Below are 22,191 nucleotides of genomic sequence, written 5' to 3'. Positions count from 1 at the left end.
TTAAGTACAATCTGAATCATTAACCAGTGTAATTGGAATTTAACTCCCAACTAAAAACTCTGTCCACAAAATGGCGTCAAATCACCAAGCATTACCGCATTCGGTAATGCTGAAAACAGCTGATTTTACCGAGCACTTAGGAAAGTGTCAATTCACCAAGACTGTTATCGCATGAAAAGCTTAAATGACTGAGCAGTGAGGTAAATTACTGATTTGTGTGATAAATACCTCAACAACAGTCAGTAAATGGCAATTCACCAACGTTACAGCATGCAGTAAAACACAGTTCCATTACTGACAGTTCTCTTCTGTCGGTATCAGTGCAAGACTCACAGGACTCACAGAAGCACACCAGTGAGCGATTATGGAACAAAACAAGCTTCCCCTGCCACCCTTCAGCAGTTTAACCTCTTAAGTTCCTGTTTGAAAATGTGGAGGCGCTAGTGGGGGAAATAAGGAGGTAGTGGGGAAATAACATCTAAGATGTGGCAAATAAATAAAATGTTAAGAAAGTCTAATGGAGGCTAGATTCAGAGCAAGCAGAGGCAATATAACAAAACATGTCAGGATGCCTCTTACTACTATTTTGATGCGGGCTCTGCACAGAACAACATGTAACAACACAGATACTGACAACTGGGCTTCGGTAAATCACCAAACTTCTACCCCACCTGTAAAAATATTGGTGAATTAGCACACAAAAGTCTAAAATACCGAATGCTGTATTTTCCAGACTATTTTTTTTCTTATCGAACAGCCTTTGGTGAATTGACACCAATGTTTCTCTTGTTTTTGAAAAAATTTTTTTTTTTTTATACAGCTATATCTAAGCGCCAAGGCATAACTACAAATCATGAGGCTCCATAGCATAAATGTGATCCTGGTTGCTGTATTAAATGAGCAATGGAAGCTCAGTGCCTACTCATGAATAATAACTAGTGCCCAGTATGCCAATATACACAGCATGGTATCTAGTGTCTGTTATTGGACCTGGAGGGTTGGGGGCAGAGCTGGATCATACACAAGGCAAACCTAGGCAGTTGCCTAGGGCCTGGTGGGGGGTAGGCAGTACTTTATGTGTTAATTACCCTTTTATTTTTCCTCTATAATCTAGTTACGGTACAAAGATTGGCAAAGCCAATCCCTGTTTCTTTCAAAGAATGCTTACATAGATCTGTGCTAAAGGGAATTCTAGCTTTCATTGCCACTCTTTTGGTATTTGAATTAGATAAATCATGTTCTCCCCTGTTGTGACAGTGTGGGGTAGGCTGATATAAAGATTTTTTTTTCTCTATCCAGCTATACCATCACCTTGTCCACATGCTGTATACTCTTTGAATTGTGTGTGAGTAAATGTTACCATTCAATATCGATGCTAGGTCATTGTTCTTGTATGCCTCAGTCTGGAGGCCTGATCAATACTTTGCTATTGGACCCCATTATTTGTAGTTATGCCACCAGCAGAAACATCATATTGAGATCCCAGTTGAGGATGGTAAAAATGTGAATCAATAAATCTTCTCTGTGAAGCTTTGTTTAATATGTTGGTGCTATTCAAATACAGGCAACAAATGATAATACCGTAAGTACTACACAGCAGGGTGTCAGTTAAAAATGGCGCACAGCGCCAGGGGGATAAAAAGGGCGCCCCATAGACTTACATTATATAACGCTATTTAGCGTTATAAGTGTTAAAAAATGGCGCAGGCAGTGTGCCTTACACTTATAACGCTAAATAGCGTTATAAGTGGTCAAAAATGCAGCGGGGGTCGGGGGAGGAGAGAGAGAGAGAGAGAGGCAGCGGGACGCTGGAGGGCATAGGCATCGGGGGAGGATGTGCAGAGCCATACGTTACCTTGTCCCGGCCGCCGATCGCTCCTTTCCTCCGCTCCTTCACTTCCTCCATTCGTTTACTGTAGTCCTGCAGCCGGCCAATCACCATGTGGCTTCAGTCTCCGCATGGTGATTGGCCGGCTGCAGGAATACAGCAAACGAATGGAAGGAGCGGAGGGAAGGAGCGATCGCCGGCCCAGGACAAGGTAACGTATGCCTCTGCATACATCCGATACCTATGCCCTCCAGTGTCCCGCTGCCTCTCTCCTCCAGCCCCCCCCCCCCCCCCCCGCTGCCTACACTAACAGCCCCCGCTGCCTGTACTACCGACCCCAGCCCCCTGCATGGTTTTTCATGGCGCACCGCTCTGCAAAACGGTAAATAGCGTTTTATTTATCGGCAGAACGGTGCGCCATTTTTCTCCCTGCGCCATTTTCGGATGTAAGCACACAGCAGGGCTGTGCAGGGTATCCTTAAAGTGGACCCAAACTAAAAATACAAGATTTCAGAAATAAAATCTATTTTCTAAATTATAATAATATATAGCAGCCTTTTTTCAGCTGCATGATGACAAATATGAAATATTTTACATTTATTGGAAGAACCCCTCCCTTCCTTTCATATTGCCGGGACAGGATCTGGCAAACTGGTGGAGTAGATGGTGTCCAGCAAAGGAGGAATTGCTAATGGCTGCCACCTGTATAACCCTAGTTATGCAAAGAGAAGGGTGAAAAGCAAGCACTGAAATGCTCATAGGCTTGAAGGAGTGTTTATTTATCTGTATATGTGTCAGAGTGGTGCAACTAAATATTTTGAATTAAAAAAAATTTTGGTTTGGGTCCGCTTTAAGGAGGGGGTGATTACAAAACAAGGTGTGTTTACTGCATTTTTTCCCAGATTTACCTGTGTTCACCTCCGTATATGCATCCTCCATGTTCAGCCGCTTCCATATTACCCATTCAATGTGCATCTTCTGTCATGTGCCCCCATTCGTGCCCTCTTGTGTGCCCACAGTAAGGGCTTGATTCTCTAAAGTGTGATAACCGAAGGTTTGCGGGCGATCACGTGTGCCTTTCACATGAAAAGCGCACATGATCGTGAGCAAACCTTTGCTTATCACGCCAAGTAACGCTGTTTGTGCGCTACCCTTTCGCGCGGCAGCTCGCGTCATAACTGCTGTGATAGCGGTTATTACACTTTAGAGAATCGAGCCTTAAGTGTGGAACCCATTATATATTCCCAATAAAATCTGAAGTCTGTTAGATGTGTATTTTTTTAATGTATAGCCAATTACATACCATTGAAAGACTGCCATAACAAACAATGCATGCATCACATCTCAACAAATAGGAGCAGTCCTCATGTGCCCAGGATACAAAGTGCTGCAAGAAATGCCAGCCCCATGACAAGCCTTGCTGTACAGTTGCCTGATATGTTTGCATGCCAAGCATCCAAACTTAATGGTATAGGGTGCATGAATTGGGCACCATAATGGGCAGGAGCCTGTGTTGTGCAATGTAACAATAACAAAAATGCTGGGACAAAACTGTTGTACTGCATATTGATATGAAAAGGTTTGTCGTCCTTCATAAGCTGGGACCAAACTATATCACACCAAATCCATATTTACCCCAATCTCATTTGCCCACCTATAACAAGCTTTGCCCTGCCAGCAATGTCGCTGTCTGTGTTTGCCCTGGCACCTGCTGACCTAGCTGCACTGGGAGTAGTAAATTCTCCTTATCCCTGGGTGACGGTCATGCTGTACACTGCAGAGTGCAATGTGTCAATTCTTTCCTGATTCCCACCATCATTCACTCCCCAGTCAGTGCAGTTGCACCAGGCAGTCATTCAATAATACTACTTCTGAGTCTGCCACCTCTTTCAGTAGAGCTACAGTATGTCATGCAGTCATAGATATCAGTTCTACAGCCTGACCACATCAGTGTTCCTCCATGAAGTCATGAGTGATGCACTGAGGCCAGCTGTTAGTTGTCAAGTAGGGATGAATGTACATCACGATTTTGTGTTTGTCAACGCGTTCATGAACATTACCACGAACGTTCACAAATCCCATTGTCTTTAATGCAGATTCACTTCTGAACCCTTCCTGTCATTTCTGAAGCCACAATTTCCTTAAAGAAGGTTGTACTAGTGTAGTAAAATCCTGGCAGTGGCATGACGGAGGTGGATCAAGGGGAACATAATCCGCAAAAATAACGCATTTTACGCAGAGGTTTTCTTTCATGCATAAATGCCAAAAATCCCACCTGAATTCAGGGTGAAGGGTCAAAGAATGGCCCTATGGGAAACTAAAGGGGAGGCACGAATGTCCTGTACGGGTCACCGCTAAGGTGAGCTAGCGAACGGCGATCAGTTGCTTGAAACCGTATGCCTGTTGAATGGTTCTGCCATCATCACCAATGTCAATCTCAGTAGTCATAAAGTGAAGTCAGAGGTCAGGCTAGTGAGGAAACAACAAGGCAACTGGCAACCACTACAGAAAAAGAGTGTCCAGCATGCTGCCACCAGCCAGACAGAAAAGTGGCACAAATGGGCAAATCAAAACTAGAGCAGATACCCAATTACGTGCAACCACTCCTCAGCACATGCCAGCTAAACAATACAGTCACACTGTGCAGATGGTTAAGTATTGTTTGCATGGTCCTACTACCACTAGCTTCTTGAATAGCAGGGCATGCATTGTGGATAATGTTTAGATTATAGGCACTTGCTTTACGGGATTCTTTCCTAAAGTTGCTATTTCCTTTGCTATCATGGTTCTGTGGCTTTACTACTGACTAATGCACTGACCTGACATAAGCACACAGTTTGTTAAGTAATAAGCTCCAGCCAGTATGGATCTTAATCAGTAACTCACTAAGCAGCAAAGCCATAAGCTGAACAGGACAGCAATTTCGAAAAATAAGTAAGTGATGGCAGATTCTCCACCTTCCAGGATCACAGAAATTCATAGCTAAAATAAGAAGAAATATTGTATGTATTGTGTGTGTCTGTTTTGTATTTTTTTTTCTTTTGTCTTTGTGTTGTGTATTTGATTGAGGGTCAACGAATAATAAAATCATTGTGCTTTGTAGAAAAAAAAAATCTTGCATCTGTGTATGTTTGTGATAATACTTGTATAACATGTTTTTTACTCACATATAACAACAAGGGTGGAGAAGTGCTCAGAATAGTTAAAACTTAGTTAAAAGCACAAATAAAACTAGAAAAAGTAGAGATAGCTTACCTTTCACACAACACAAAAAAATTAATTAAACTTGATTTTATTTGCACAGGCAACATGTTTCGTGAGCACAAGCCCACTTCCTCAGGCCAAGAAAAGTCTTGGCGCACCTCCTTTCACTCACAAATGCTTGTCATTGTGCATGAAATGGTGCAAATGTTTTTGTTCAAAGTTAAGTATATCGAAAACACTGCATGAAAGCTTTATCTATCAAATATTATCTATCCAACACATATAAAAGCATAGTTTTGACCATTATAGCAATGCAATATTTTGATTAGGGATGATCAAAGGTATGCAAATTCTTCCAAGTTGATGTAAATGTATGCACATTTTTATGCAAATATATGCAGCTTGAAAATGGACCAATCAATCAACCCAGGCGGGAGGGAGGTTAGCAGCACGCAGCCATCAAAATCTGCTGCAGCACTCTGCGTATGGGGGGGCAGAGGTCTTACTAAAGGTGCCCATTAACGATACAATCTCATGGATAATGTATCATTTGTGTGATTGTAAGTGCATCTTGTATAAAGCTTACAATTTAAGAGCATCATATAAAATGAGCAACAACACACCTTCAAACAATATACTGTAAATGTCACTTGCCATGTTACATTGATCTATTGGATATTATAGATAGTTTCTAAATTACACTTCTGCAACCAGAGCCAGTGCTATAATAAGGGCAAACTGAGCAATTGCTCCAAGCCACCTGTCGGCCCCACCGCAGGGCTCCCCCAATGTAATTGTGTTTGCCAGAGCCCTGCAGAGTTTTAGGCAGTGTAGTGACTCACCTGTCCCAACTGGCACACTCATCCATCGTTCTGCCTGGAGAAAAGGCAAAAATGATGATAGGAACACACAGAGCCGTGTGTTCCTATCGTCATTTTTGCCTCTTCTCCATGACCCAGCGTATGTTATTACGTAATATGCCACCACGTCACTGAGAAAATGCAACAAATAGTTGCTCTGTGAACTATACACTCAAAACTTCTCTAGCTTTTTGAGAAGTTTTTGATTTTTAATTGTTTGGCCGAGGTAGATCAGTAAAGCTTTCAAATCACATAGGTCTGTTATCCATTTTACCATATACCATCAATGTGAGTTCTTGAAAGATCAAATGAATAAACCAGCAGTCTATTTTATATCTGGCATTCAAGCTAAGAGACAAAGCACACCATCAAGCTCTCAGAAATGCAGAACAAAGTCAATGAACCTTCTGAATCGTGTAAACAAACAGCTGTGAAGTTTCTGAGCCTAGTGCCAATATTTGACATCACTGGCAAAGGTTAAGGAATGTTCTCTTTGGAAGTAGTGTGCTGGGAACTGCAGGGAATGATGGGGATATATAATTATAGCTAATCACAGTATAACAACTGCACAAGGCTTTACTATTAATAGTATATTGCAAAGGCAAGCCATGCATACAAACTAATAAGATAATCAGGTTTTGGCATTGATGCCTACATCAATGCCGAAACCTGATTATATTATATGTTTGTGTGTATGGCTTGCCTTTGCAATAAACTATTAACAGTAAAGCCTTGTCTGGGGTTGAATCCCGAATTAAGCCAGTATGTAAAACAGTAAGGAGTCTCTGGCTCTCTAATGATCCTGGGAGAGCTCCTGGGAGAGCGCCTCAAGTGGCTGAAAATTCTGAAGCATTTGAGTCCAGCATGATATAAATGTTATATGTTTTGTCTCATGCAATAAAAGGAGATTAAAAGGGAGACTTGCCCAATAAGAGGATGAAAAAAGGAACGTTTTCAATATAAATAGTATAAAGAGGTTGTCTGAGATTGTCATGTTCTCTTCCTATGTGAGTTTCCTCTTGTTAGAAAAATATACTGTTAGATTTTTATTTTTTTTTGTATCCAAACCTTCCCACCAGCAGAGATATGGAATCCCCAAATAGCTTGTGGTGACCCAGCACCATTAGGATGTTACAAGGGGCTTAAATATAAATGTACCTTTTTAAAAAGGATGGCATTTCTTCAGCTAGACCAGTCAAAATGTTCAGCAGTTCCCCTTAATTGGTTCATATTCAAGCTGCACATATCCGCATTAAAAAACCATAGCACAGCTGTAGATGCTACTTATGGTTATGGACATCTAGAAGTACTGATGAGCACAAATTTCACATAGAAGTAATTTTGCATTGAAGTTCGCAATTATGATGCAAAATTGTTATGCGGAATTTCAGGGAAAATCATAATTAATTTTGCCTGTAATTGTAATCATTCGTAATTTTGCGTAATTTTCACATAATTTTGTGCCAATTTACTGGTTAACAGCTAAGCTCCCATACATGCTATTGCCACAAACATTGCTACATATGTTAAGGAGAATAGTGGGTACAAGTAAAAAGAAAAGCCCTTTTAACCAGTTCGGCCTTTCTGGACGAGCTTTCTCGTCCAGAAAGGCACTGCTGTGTTCCCTGCGTGGTGCGCGCGATCGGGCGCGCGCCCGCGCGCGCACCCGCCGCCCGCCGCTAGCCCCCCGATCAGTGAATGGGAATATAATTCCCATTCACCGATCTGACTTCCCCGCAGAAATACCGACGCTTTCTCTCCAGAGAGCGTGGTATTTCTGCCCCCCAGGAAACAACTCCTCTGAATTTTAGTTCCTGGATGCGACATAGTTCGCATCCAGGACTTTGCTCACTGTGGCCATCTTGTGGCCAAATAGTAAACTGCACCCACATACATTTTTAATAAAACAATTACATTATTTTACATTAGAAAATAGCAGTTTCCCTCCCACCCCAAAAATTACCCACATACATTTTTTTATTTAAAAAAAACAAAAAAAAATACAATAAAAAAAAACAAAAACAACATAAATAGTTACCCAAGGGTCTGAACTTTTTAAATATGCATGTCAAGAGAGTATGTTATTATATTATTTAAAATTATAAGCCTATAAATAGCGATGGACGCAAATTGAAAAAATGCACCTTTATTTCTAAATGAAATATCGGCACTATAAATTGTGATAGGGACATCGTTTAAACGGTGAAATAACCGCGACAGATAGGCAAACAAAATAAATGAGTTTTAATTACGGTAGCGTATATTAATTTCAAACTATAATGGCCAAAAACTGAGAAATAATGATTTTTTTTCATTTCTTTCTTAATCTTCCTGTTAAAATGGATTTAGAAAAAAATAATTCTTAGCAAAATGTACTACCCAAAGAAAGCCTAATTAGTGGCGGAAAAAACAAGCTATAGATCAATTCATTGTGATAAGTAGCAATAAAGTTATAGGCGAATGAATGGGAGGTGAACGTTGCTCGGATGCATGAGATTTTCGGCACTGCGGCGCTGAACCGGTTAAAAAGACCTTGTCGTTTTTGAGAAAATCGATTTTAAATATGCAAAAGAAAAAATGTTTTTTTTTACCACTTCACCTCCAAGGGTTTTTCCCCTTAAAAAACGAGAGCAATTATCACCACTCCTTCGGCACTCCTTCCATTCATTCGCCTATAATTTTATTACTACTTATCACAACAAAACATATTGCTTGTTTTTTTGTTTTTTTTGCTACCAATTAGGCTTTCTTTAGGGGGTACTTTTTGCTAAGAATTATTTTATTCTAACTGCGTTTTAATGGAAATAATAAGAAAAAAAATGTATTATTTCTCAGTTTTCGGCCATATAGTTTTAGAATAATACATTCACAAAATTACACAAAAATTGCACAAAATTACGAATGATCACAGACAATAAATTGAGTTTACAAATTGTAATTACTTATGTGTGTAATCGTAATTAGCTGATTATGATCATCACTATCTAGCAGTACTGCACCAGCATCATCATCAGTTTGTAACAATTCATAGAAGCATCAGTTCATTATCTATATATCAGGAGCTTTATTGCTTTATAAAGTGCACAGAAAATAATATTATAATGTATAATACAATCATAAGTCCCCATGTTACAAAATGTGACCAGCTTTTGTTATATAACATAAAACATTCACAGAATGCAACAATAATGAATCAACTGCTATAAAATCATCTAAGTAGGAAGATTAGTGACCTTGTCAGGTGAATGCTAATGCAGTGATGTATTAATAAAGTATCATACCTATTATATAAAACTATCAAGTTGTGTCCCTCAGTGAAAATGTTGCAAAGGAGGAAGTAGACAAAGGCATCATTTTTGAGACAGTCAGGTAGTTTGTATAGGAAGCAGCATAAGTATAATAGTTACTTATATAATATAGCAAACCGAAAGTGGAAAAAACTTGATACTGTATATATGATATAATGAATTGTATGTGTAGTACAGCTAAGAAATAGAACATTAGTAGCAAAGAAAAGAGTCTTATATTTTTATTTTCAGCTGTATAGCTTTTTTTTTTAATTTTTTTAATAACATTGCATCATTTTGTCACAGTTGCAGTTTTAAAAGTACATTTTGTCTTTTAAACTATAAAACAAAGCAGAAACAATGACCCTTTGAGCTTTCCTACAGTAAAACCTTAAACAGCAAAGAAACAGTGAGAGACAGCTTGAGCTAAGTGCTTCTGAAAATAGGACTGTATTCTACCCAAGTTGGGTCAGAGAGCTCAGAGAAGCTCTTTTACATAAATAACAACTGAAGCTTTTTAACTCTTCCTGTACTGGAAACAATATGAGAGTCTTTACTTTGCTACTAATTTTGTATTTCTTAGCCGCACTACACATCTCACTAATATTATGAATGCAAAAGTTTGGATGTTTGTTGCTCAATCACGCAACAATGGCTAAATGGATTTGAATGAAATTTGGCACACACATAGTACATTACCTGGAATAACATATAGGATACTTTTATCCACATAACCAAAAAGTGGGCGGAGACAAATACAAATTTCACTGGGAAAATGTAAACTGCAGCCATTCTCACACTGTTAATGGCGGGGTTCTCAAACTTTGCACAGTTAGTCACTGGGTGACTGGGATTAATTTTCAGAAAAGTGGGTGGAGCCTACAAAAGCCAATCAAAATTCACCTATTGATTTTCAAGGGGAAAATTTAATTGCTGCCATTCTTGCACTGTTAATGGCACAAGCCTCAAACCTGGTACTATTGGCCATTTGGTGACTGGGTTTCAAATTCAGAAAAGGAGGTGGAGCCGCAGCCAATCAGATTTGTTTAATTTCAATGCAAATTATTGATGCCAAAGACCGCAAAGCTCACAAACTAGGTAATTGAGGAATTGTGTGTTAGGGTTAGAAAAAGCGGGCGGAGCCAACACCAGCTAAATACATACCCGGGCAACGCCGGGCAATCAGCTGGCTATCTCATAAGTTTATTTTCACTTCAGGTTTTCTTTAAACAGATAAGACCAAATGTCACATATGTACCTCCTGTCGGAGTTCATGCAGTACTTTGTATGCAAATTCATGTAGCTTGAAAATAGACCAATCAAATTTGCTAAGGTGGAATTCAATTGAACTGTTTTCAAGTTCTATAAATATGCATTATACATAATTTGCATAATCCTGCATCAATGCAGAATAATTTGCATCTCACTGACCATCGCTTGCAGCCTCCCCACTAGAGATCTTCATTGAGATGCTAATAATTTAAGCTTGAAGGCAAATTTAGTGCAAATGCTATGCACATTGGAATTTAGCCTATCAAAACCGACAGGAAGTGCACTTGATTGGCCCAATTCCAAGTTGCATACATTTTGCATTAAAGTATGACTGCTTCGAGGCAAAGCTGCATAAGGTAAGCACAGAAGTACTGTATATTCCTGCTGGATCCGAATACCTCTGTGTGTTGTTTGTTCCTCTACAAGTTCCCCCTTAAAGCAGACTTGAACTCAGAACTTCCTCTCTGCTCTAAAAGATAAGCAATAGCATGATAACTTTAAAAAAAACATTTATTTGTTACAGCTGATACAAATCCTTCAATATTTCTGCAGTGTGTCTACTTCCTGCTTTCATGGAAGCAGACATATTGTTAGCATCCTGGGTTTACCAATTTGCTGTCTGCCATGGCAGCCAGCTGACACAGCTGAGGGATCAAATTACACCTTACAATTAGTCATGGATGAGCGGGAATTAGAGAGGCTAAACTCGCTAAATACATACAGGGTGCATTTCTCTCTATGTTTTCCTTCTATCCTGTGAGGTTAGATCCACTTTAAAACTTGTAGGAGTGAATGGGGTGGGTAAGAGGAGGAAATGGGAAGGTGATAGGTGGGAATATTGCTGCAAGCCTGTCTCTACCTGTTTGAAAATGTGACTTCAGCCGAAAGTCTAATTTTTCAAGGAGTGATTACAGGGAATCAGAAGAGGTATGTGGATCCAGAATGAACATACCTCTATTCTTACCCTAGTTAGCTCTGCCTAGGCTCAGGTGTCCTATAAAGGTCATCTGAAGTGAGAGGTATATGGGGGCTGCCATATTTATTTCCATAGACAATGCAAATTGCCTGGCTGTCCTGCTGATCCACTGCCTTTAATATTTTTAGCTATAGACCCTGAACAAGCATGCAGATTAGGAGCACTGAAGTCTGGCTGGATTTCCCGTATGATTGTTTCAGGTGTGGTATTCCAACACTGCTGATGTATGAAAGATCAGCAGGATGAGGAAGAGTGAGTGGCAGCCCAGAATATGCTTTTTCCCATAATGAAACTGGAAACTAAGCTCTGATCCTCACTACATTCCAAATCATGTTGTTTACTGCATCGGAGAGCAGCAGATCAATGGACATGTTGATGAGTCCTATGTTAAAGTGGATCCGACATGAACTTTTACACATTGCATAATTGTGTTCCTTTCCTATTGTTTATAGGGCATTCCTCAAGTCAAATACTTTTTTGTTTTTGTTTTAATGCTCTAATTCCCTATAAGCTAAATAAGCCATGCCCACAGGTTTTCAGAGAGCCAAGGCACTTTCAGACAGTAGCAAGGGCTCATGGGAGCTCAGTCTGGGCAGGAGGAGGGGGAGGTATTACTAGCCAGAGATTTCTGAGGCAGAGGGGAGGAGGAGGAGGAGGGAGGATTATTTTTCTTTGCTCAAGATGCAGATAAGCCTGCCTCTGTGTAATGTTTGCAAACAACATGGCTGCTGTCATTGTATCACAGGAAGAAATATTCTTATTCTATTAAAGTGGTTTGCAGCTAGATTTGCTGTGTAAACTATCTAAACTTTAGATAAGATATATAGACAAGTTACTTGTTATAGTTAGTTTTTCATCTCGGATCTGCTTTAAGTATAGGATCTGGTTATGCATGTCCATTGTGAAAGGATTCACTATGCGGTGAGTGGAACATACCTGTTGGTAGTATCAACAGGATTACCTAAACTGCAGTATAGTAAAATATCAACAAGACGTCACTGCCTGTAAAATGCTACAATGATCTCTACAGAATTGTGATTTCCTGTATTATTTCTTTGTTCCTCTCCATTCTATGTGAGCTGCATTATCTGATGGTGGTGTATGATTTATCTCTGCACTGGTTGCCTATCTGCATGTACTGACCACTCTGCTCTATCAATACCATTGTGTGTTACATGATATTTCCTGTCCCCAGACACGGTATACACAGCATGCTATGTATGACATGTCCAAGGGGCTCCAAGATGACACAGCATGCTAGCTCAGACAGGGATGGGAATTATAAGAATGGGCCAGCCTACCCACAGGCCGTAAGGGCACACTAAAGGTTCATACACACCTACCAACTATCTGTCCAACTATCTGCCAAACTTGTCTGTTAAGCCCCATACAACTTTTGTTGTGAAACAAGTTGAAACATCTAAAAAAAAGTGTTTTACTATTGTTCAAACAGCTGATAAGACTGATAAGAAGTCAATCCAATCGGATTGACTTCTTATCAGTCTTATCAGCTTTTTGAACAATAGCACGACTTTTTTTTAGTTGTTTCAACTTGTTTCACAACAAAAGCTGTCTGCATAAAAGACCGCTGTTGAGCATGTGAATGGGGCTTAACAGACAAGTTTGGCAGATAGTTGGACAGATAGTTGGTAGGTGTGTATAAGAGTATTCACAGTATCTTATAATAACCAGCACAAACAATAATGTAATGTTTGAGATGGATGTGGGGTTAGAGAAATAAGTCATTTATGAAGATTAATCGCAGATACTTTAATCCTAAAAACAGCCCTCGTTTTAATTTCACTGTAGTTCTTTTTTGCAACCTTGTCTTATTGACCACCTGTGCAATAAACACAGCCCTGACCCCATAGTCTAAAAACACAAAGGGGAAGAAAAGTAAACTATTTAGTAAAGTATGCAGGGTGGCATGCATAGGCCAATATTCATATGGACATGGAAAAACACTTCACTTTTATCTGCCTGTTTATTTTTAGAGTTTTTATCTTTTCGTTGGTCTGTCTCCATGCCAGGTATTTCTCTACCAATAAAAACACAGCTGAGACTAAGTGGAAAGAGAAAGGCGTAGAGGGTATAATGGACACAATGTAAGCAAAAATAAAGAAGAACAGATGCATGGAGTTCTTTAGTTAACATTTTAGATGTACCCAATATCTGTCTGTTGTCTAAATGGCTGAGCAGGTTGCAATATTACTATAATTAGGTTATTGTGACTGACTGTGTGGTATAAAGTCATTCTTCCTATTTCCCTGTGATATTTATTTCAATACAGTATTTCTGTTAGCTTATTCAATCTTTAACCTCTGGTCAGCAAGCCAGGACTTTGGAGCAAAGCACAAAATTTGAGTGCCAGAGAGCAGTGGAAGTTTGGGCGCTGCCATAGGCAAACCAAGTGTCCACCAGCTTCAGGGATAAATGTCTATAGATAGCGGGGAGTCCTAGTGAATTAAGAGGTCCATAAAGCCTTTTATTTAATAGTCCAACCAGATACAGGATTCCCACACAGGACTCCACCCTCCAAGGATATATATCCAACTTCTTTTATTGCATTTTTAGTTGCGGTGATACAAAATAAAAGACCAGCACAAAGTTTTGGGCCTATCGCCCTTTGTCAAGTGCTCTTGACAAAGCCGACAGGCCCAAAACGTTGTCCTGTGTGGGAATCTTGTATCCCGCTGCCATAGGCAGTTAGGCACCCATACAAATACTATTTATAGATGGAAATTTGGGCACCAAAGGCAAGTAGGGGGTATGGTTAAAGTTAGGCATCAGGGGAAAGGTTAAAGTGGACCCAAACTAAAAATACAAGATTTCAAAAATAAAATCTATTTTCTAAATTATAACAATAAATAGCAGCCTTTTTTCAGCTGCATGATGACAAATATAAACAATTTTACATTTATTGGAGGAACCCCTCCCCTTCCTTTCATATTGCCGGCAAATAATCCGGCAAACTGGTGGAGTAGATGGTGTCCAGCAAAGGAGGAATTGCTAATGGCTGCCACCTGTATAACCCTAGCTATGAAAAGAGAAGGGTGAAAAGCATGCACTGAAATGCTCATAGGCTTAAAGGAGTGTTTATTTATCTTTGTATGTATCAGAGTGGTGCAACTAAATATTTTGAATTAAAAAAATGTTTGGTTTGGGTCCGCTTTAAGGTTAGGTTTGCAGGGAGGGGTGGTTATGGTTAGACTTTGGGGACAGGTAAGTTTAGGCATGTGGGAGGTGGTTAAGGTTAAGCATCGTGGGGGGTGGGCAAGATTAGGCATTGTAGGGGCCGTTAAGGTTAGGCATCGGAGGGTGATGGTTAAGGTTAGGCTTCCAGAGAAGTGGTTAAGGTTAGGCATTTGAGGAGCAGTGGTTAGGGTTAGGCATCAGTAGAGGGAGGGTTCGGAGTGAGAATAGCGTTAGATTTAGCTGTAGTAGAATATTGGTATAGTTTACTAATATTACACTATTGTAAATTGCGTTTCATAATAGTAGAACATCATTAAATTTACCAACATTTTTCTATCCGATATTTTGGATGCCCACATTTCCAGGTGATCTTTTTGCATGCCTTTGGAGGTAAAGTGAGTGGGGAAAGGTTTTAGAACGAAAGTGCATAATTGTTCAGGAAAAAAAAAAAGTTTTCAAATAAGATAATAGACTAAATACACAGAAGCCCAGAATCCAGATAAGCGTGTTCCAGTGCAAAAATTAATCAGTAGTTATGGTTTATGTTTTGTTTACAGCAGACTTCTCCAGGATGGACTGATGCATCTCTCGTATTAACAAATAAACAACAAGAATATGATTCTTTGTGAGTGTTAGCCTTCAGATGCTAAGCTGAGGTGATTGTGCAGAGCAGACTAATACTATTAATTATCCCTGATCTGTGCATAGTGTGACATCATCAGCAAACATAGTGGCTCTCATGCAGGCAAAATAACAAAAACAATAGTGAAGAAAACTGAAAATAGTGATAAGAAATCTTCCCAGCAGGGCCATTATTAAATTTAGTCCAAAAGTAAGACAAATCTTTTTTTGGCAGGCAATATAGTGTATAGTTAACCTAGTAGAGCCTCCTTCAACAAACCATTGTACAGGAACACCTCAACTAGAAAGAGAAGGCTTTCTATACTCAGTAGGTTTGCCTCTTATCCTAATATAAACAGCTATTGTCCAGATATCGTTATGATGAGCCACTTTGGAATGTGACTGATGAATACTAATGAATCAGCTTCTACTTTCTGAGGTAAGGATCCCATCTTTCTGTCCATGTTTCCAGTGGGTGCTCAGCTGACCATATGACCATGTGACTCTTCTCATTGCTCCAACAAACTTTCTGCTTGCTTTGCACTTCTGTTCTTAGTTTTTCTTGAAGCTTTTACCCATTTAGGACAAAAGTCCTAATACCAGATGAATGTCAGCATGGCTCATAAAACAGTACCCACTGACAATATGTGGGAAAATCATGATAGGCACAGCAAAAAAAGTAAAATTGTACAGAAAGTCGTTGGGTCATACTGATGATCTTGCATTAGCTCTACATGGTTCAGGCTCTCTGGAGTCACTTCCCTTTCGTGAAGAGTTCTCCTGGCTATTTGTGTTGTGTAGAAGTTTTATACTACCAATAACATGTCTGAAATTCTCTCGAAATTGGTTCCCAACAAAGCAATATAATAGAGGGTTAAGGCAACTATTGGAAAAGCCCAGGCAGAGGCTTATTGGCAGGGCAGCCTCTACGAGCATCACTGTTCTGCAGTCTTGGATAACCTTTAATCTTGTAAGAACATCAAGGAAGGTCACTACATGGAATGGTAGCCAGCAGATTATAAAGCAAACCACAATGGCCGTGACGATTTTGAGGACCCGATCTCTGCTCTGTTTGTTGAGCACGGAGCCTTGAGATTTTTTGAGATGTAATCCAATCATCAGGTAGCAGGTGATGATGACTGTTACGGGAAAACAGAACCCAAAAACAACCTTTATCAAAGACATGGTTATGCACCACTTGGAGTATGCTTGCTGGGGAAAGTCCATTACACATGCATGGACATCAAGATCTTTGATATAGTAGGTGTTTCTAAAATGGAACGTAGGAAGAGTAAACACAATGGCTAACACCCAAACAGAGAGCGCCACAATCACAGCCTGGTTCAATGTTCTCCTCTCTGATTGTAGAGGGTACACAATGGCCATGTAGCGGTCTATGCTCATGCAAGTGATGAAGAAGATGCTTGCAAATAAATTCAAATTTATAAGAGAACTTGAAATTTTACACATTACTGAACCGAAGATCCAACTTAATCCATAAGCATAGTATGTAGCCCAGAAGGGCAGCATTATTATACATAGTAAGTCGGCCAAAGCCAAGTTGAAGATGTAAATCCTTGCCACGGCCTTCAGGTCCCCTTGGACACACAGTACCATAATCACCAGACTGTTTCCTATGATACCAAATATAAAAATGAAGGCGTAAAATACAGGAAGCAACTCCAGCTGATAGTCCTCAAAAGTATGATTGAAGCACAATGATGAGTTGGAAGTTAAGTTGCTGGTCAGGTTTACAATCATATTTTCTAATTCCTCATTTAGGGATAACCAGAATAGAAATGTTTTTGTAGAATGCCTCCCTTTGTGGATGGTGCCAGGTGCGTAGTCTTTATCCACAAAAGAGCCAACAGGTTCCTCTGCAAAATAATATTAGATACGATATATAAACAATATAATAAGAACGTAAAATACATCCAATTGAATAAATCCCTCCAGCTGCAACAGCGTCATAAAAGCAAGCGCTTACAGGCAAGAGGTCATGGGAACTGGACATTTCCAGCATCAGCAAGTACATGTGACTTGTGCAGGGCAGAATGACAACTAATAAAGAAAACAGCTGGAAAAGTGCTTTTTACACGTCAGTTGCATTTCTGCCTGCTGTGTTATAATACAGCAATGTGTTACCATACAGCAATGCACATTTTAATGGACAGCAGGATGCAAAGCTATTCATCAAATGCATGGCACACAGCCACACTGGACCTGCAACAGATGGACAACAGGGACATGTTTACATTGTGTTAAATCTATGCCATAAGGGGCCATTGAAGTATTGGTAAGAAGGGGAAATTTGGACAGCAGTGGTACTCGATAAATATCGGGAGTCGGAGCTGTTTGTAGGGGGTTTATTGTGGTGCCGGGGATGGTTAAGGTTAGCCGCGAGGGTTAGGAACATTAGGGTTTTCCATGTGGGATAAAAAGATTAAGGTCAGCCAGACAGCCACAGGGAGTAGGAAGATTAAAGTTAGCCGTGGGGGAGGGTAGGTGGATAAAGGTTAGCTGTGGCGGGGGTTGGAAGATTAAGGTTAGCCGCACACGTGGGGGGGTGGGTAGGTAGTTAAGGTTAGGCATCAGGGGTGGTTACGTTTATGCAGCAGTAGTGGGAGGGTTCAGTGTGAGAATAGGCTTAGGTTTAGCTGTAGTATATCAGTACTTCATACCAATATTTTACTATTGTTTTTTCCACTTTAATAGTAGAATATCTGTAAATTTACCAATATTCTACTATTGGCTTTTCTGGGCACCAAAATTGTATCTAATATGCTCTGAATTAGGCCTACACACAGGCTAATTTCTACTTCCAATTTGATCACTGATCTAATGAAATGATCAGATTGTTAATTTGGTTGCAGACCCATTGCAAACAACTGATCAATGACTCTTTGGTTGGTAGCTGAGGGATTATACTGATTATACCTACGTCGTACTGTGTGTATAACTGAACAAGTCACTGCACATGTGCCCACATTGATTTGGCATTCCCATCCAGATCATTACTGATTGGGAGGTGAATTGCAATGATTAATTGTCTGCATATCAGTTTCTGTGTATCAGGGCAAGGTCACCTCAAGACTTCTTTATTGCTGTGGATTACTTGACTTTGCACTGTGGCATTGTGCAGCTGCTGCTGAGTTTATGTAGTTAGAATTCTGATTAATAAACTATCGTCATCTTTTTATTGTACAGTATTATGTTTATAACATTGGGAGAACAAGACATTTTACATACATAATAACACTGACATTGTAATATTTATTTAGCATTAAGCATTTTTATAATTGTTGTCTATACTTCAACTTGCGTGCATCTATATGCAGAATTTTGAGGCAGGAAATAAATTTATTTTATCAGCTTGAGTTGAATTAGCAAGGTAGGCTTAATAATCTTGCAAAAAGGACCTCATGTACAACATTCTCCCAACGTGCATTTTCATCAAATGATGCTTCGTAGGCAGATTTGCCAAGTTCGAGAATAGCAATTCCTTCCAGACAAGCTGTAAGCCTGAGGCAAAATTGGAACAGCTGCCAAGAGCAAAAAAATCGGGTGTTAACTATTAAAGTGGTTAAATAAAATGAGGACTTTCTCGGGTTGCTGAGAGTAACCACTTTTTTTCATCCATCTATAAAATCAGTTTGATTGTCATGGAAACTGGAGAAAGTAGGTTTAAAATATTCAGCTTCTTTATATTATAATTTGAATGAAACCCTAATATGACAGTCTGACCATTGTACTCCAAGAATATGTTAGCTATTGCATTTCACTGTGCATATATTTTTAATCTTAAAGGAAACCTGAAGAGTGAAGGATTTAGAAGCTGTCATATTTATTTTCCTTTAAACAAACTAGTTGCCTAGCAGTTCTGCTGATCTCTTTGGCTGTAATCGTGTCTGAATCACATGTCTGAAACAAGCAGGCAGCTAATCTAGTCAGATCAGATCTGCACAGTGAACTGATGTCCGCTGTATTTCTGGATACCTTCTGTTATTAAAGTCAGATCTCAGATGTGCGTCAAAGCAAATTGACTGTGTTATTAGGTTTACATGGAAGCATTAATTGCACAACCCATAATGTGCCTGCTAGCTCCAGAGCAACGGACATTATTATTTTTATCATTTATATAGCACTGAGATGATCTTCCGCAGCACTGTGCAGAGTATATAGTCATGTCAAAAACTATCCCTCAGAGGAGCTCACAATCTAATCCCTATCATTGTCATATGTCCATTGTGGTCTAGGGCCAACTTAGGAGCAAGTCAATTAACTTATTTGTATGTTTTTTGGGATGTGGGAGAAACCAGAGTGCTTGGAGGAAACCCACACAGACACAGGGAGAACATACAAACTCCTTGCAGATAGTTCCCTGGCTGGGATTTGAACCTGGGACCCAGCTCTGCAAGCGCCACTATGCTGCCCATAGACTAACTACAATTATCGTTGAAACGGACGGAAATAAGTATGATCCTTGAAGAAAACCTGCTTAAATAAATCTACAATATTTAGGCCAATTTTAATACAATGCATTGTGAACAGTCCTTGGTATTCATCAAGATTTGTCTTTCATAATTGTGTGTAAAAGGTTGCAAGTAACTTACCACAGTTTGTAAGGTCTATGAAGAAGCAGTGTGCTGTGCTCTGTGCTTGTTCTGCAGGAATTGCTGGGGCGCTCTGGTTTCTCTCTTATATCCTCGGTTTATTCCTGGGGGAGATGTCAGTCTACATTAGTGTGGGACTGGAACACAGAATCTTCTTGGCACACTTGTCTCTGGCAGCTAACACTCATGTTCTCTCTTTCCTTCCACATTGTGTATTTAACTCATCATCCTCGGAGCAGCAATAGAAGGAGCTGCACACCAGGCGTTCATATTGTTGTGACTATTGTTTCAGCCAACAAATATAAATCCTGGGCTTTTCAGCATCTTGCAGGAAAATAGGTCATTTAAATCTATTCCAAGATGTAATTTGTCCGCAGAAATTTATAATGATCATTTTACAGACGTTTCGACTTCAAGCTGGACCCTGGTGCAAGAATAATGTCATCATAGAAGAATAATATTGACATCCACATTGGGAGATGAAGGCTTGGAATTTCTTTGGGGTTTTTTTTTTTTGTTTCTGTTTTTTGGTGTTACAAGTGCGTTTGCTGCTTCAGAAACTAAATCATTTTGAATGTTGTTTTATAGCAAAGGTTGGAAAGTAAATAAATATCCCAGGTAGACTGCTGTCAGTTTCCCAAAGTTAAAGGGAACCTGAGATTGTCAGGAAAGACAATAATGTACATACCTGGGGCTTCCTCCAGCGCCCTCCCGGCTAATCGCTCCCTCGCCGTCCTCCTGTGCCATCTGGATCTTCAACAATTCACCCGCAAAATCCTCGTTCTGTGCCTGTGCAGCACTACTGTGCAGGAGCAGAACGCTCTCAACCACGGGAGCACGCGCAGCCGGCCTGCATTGACTGGCCCCAGATGGAGGACTGTGCAGGTCAGATTGCCGAAGATCCAGATGGTGCAGGAGGACGGCGAGAAAGCGATCAGCCTGGAGGGGGCTGGAGGAAGCCCCAGGTATGTATATTTTTTTTCTTTCCTGCCCATCTCAGGTACACTTTAAACCTGTTCTCTACTTTTACTACAGTGGCCAGACGTCCCAGTTTACCTGGGACATATAATAGAATTACGGTCCCCTGTCCCAGGTACTAATATGTCTCAGGTGAGCCGGCAGATGTCCCAGGTGGGTCGCCGAATGTCCCAGCTGCCATACTCTGTGTCTGCTCAATTGGCTCCCATGCTGCATGCCCGCCTCCTGGCAAGGGGCCACGTTGACTACCTGCCACCCGTCTTTCTTCTTTTCTGTCACCACTTAGCTGTTTCTGAGCAGCGTACTTCAATTTGTGATGGTGGGTTCACACTGCTTTATTACACACTGCTTTTGTACATCTACATTTGAGGGATGTACAAGGTTTAAAGTGAACCTGTGAGGAGAAATAAGGTAAAAGTTACTTACCTCAATAAAACGAAGCCTCTGGATACTCCAGGGGCTTCCAGAATCATTCTCGAACCCACTGTTCCTGCACAACAGCCCTCTACACATATCAGACCAACGCTTGTCGAAATTGTTTCTTGTCTGTGTATAAGCAATGATGTGCTGCGCATGAGCGAGGACAGTACGCACCTTTGCAGTAGCATGAAGCCGCTCATGCATGAGCATCAGTGTGGTACTGTGGAGGTGCAGACTATACTCGCGCATGTAGATAATATTTCACAAACGCATTTGGGAGTGTTTTTTTTTGTTGTGCCCTGAAATCATTAGGATGGCTCTAATGCTGCACTGTAAAAATGATATGTATTAGCAGCAAATCTCTCCCTGCCATATATATTTTTCAAAGTTAATCTGTGTTGGTATGTAATATAATATCCCGTGCCCGCCTCCCGACATTGGCCCCCCACACCCTCTATCCACCCACTGCACCCCGGCCCAAGTTGGGCCCGGAAAAATGTGATCACTGACTGTACTTTTGACCTACAAATCACATTGGCACAGAAGGAGTCTACATTATCTCAGCTACATGGTTTAACAAGCAGACCCTTCATTTTTATTAATGCAGGCTCCATAGCTACCACAACCAAGCCACTCCCCTTAACATATTCTTTATTTTATATTAAATATAATTGTGTGATCACCATTATGTTACATACATGGCTGAATAGTGTATTGGTAAAGGGCTCTGCTCTGCCTCTGACACAGGCGACCTGGGTTAGAATTTCAGCTCTACCTGTTCAGTAAGCCTGCACCTATTCAGTGTAGGGCCTTATGCAAGACTCCCTAACACTGCTATTGCCTATAGAGTGTGTCCTAGTGGCTACAACTCTCACACTTTGAGTCAGCCAGAAGAAAAGCGCAATATAAATGTTCTATGTCCTGTCTTGTCACATTG

General features: G+C 40.3%; 1 protein-coding gene across 1 annotated transcript; it reads right to left on the bottom strand.

The window, feature by feature from the left end:
* Window positions 1–12,980: 12,980 nt before the first annotated feature.
* AGTR2 (angiotensin II receptor type 2) lies at window positions 12,981–19,917 on the bottom strand. Its single transcript, XM_068250920.1, has 2 exons — window positions 19,857–19,917; window positions 12,981–17,120 (listed from the first exon to the last, which is right to left on the bottom strand). The coding sequence occupies exon 2, from the start codon at window positions 17,002–17,004 to the stop codon at window positions 15,949–15,951; it is 1,056 nt and encodes a 351-aa protein (XP_068107021.1). The 5' UTR covers window positions 17,005–17,120; window positions 19,857–19,917; the 3' UTR covers window positions 12,981–15,948.
* Between the last annotated feature and the right edge of the window lie 2,274 nt (window positions 19,918–22,191).

The sequence above is a fragment of the Hyperolius riggenbachi genome, chromosome 8 (assembly GCF_040937935.1).
Source record: "Hyperolius riggenbachi isolate aHypRig1 chromosome 8, aHypRig1.pri, whole genome shotgun sequence".
NCBI classification, from domain to species: Eukaryota; Metazoa; Chordata; class Amphibia; order Anura; family Hyperoliidae; genus Hyperolius; species Hyperolius riggenbachi.
Note: the sequence above shows the minus strand (reverse complement) of the source record. Positions and strands in the feature narration are given on the sequence as shown.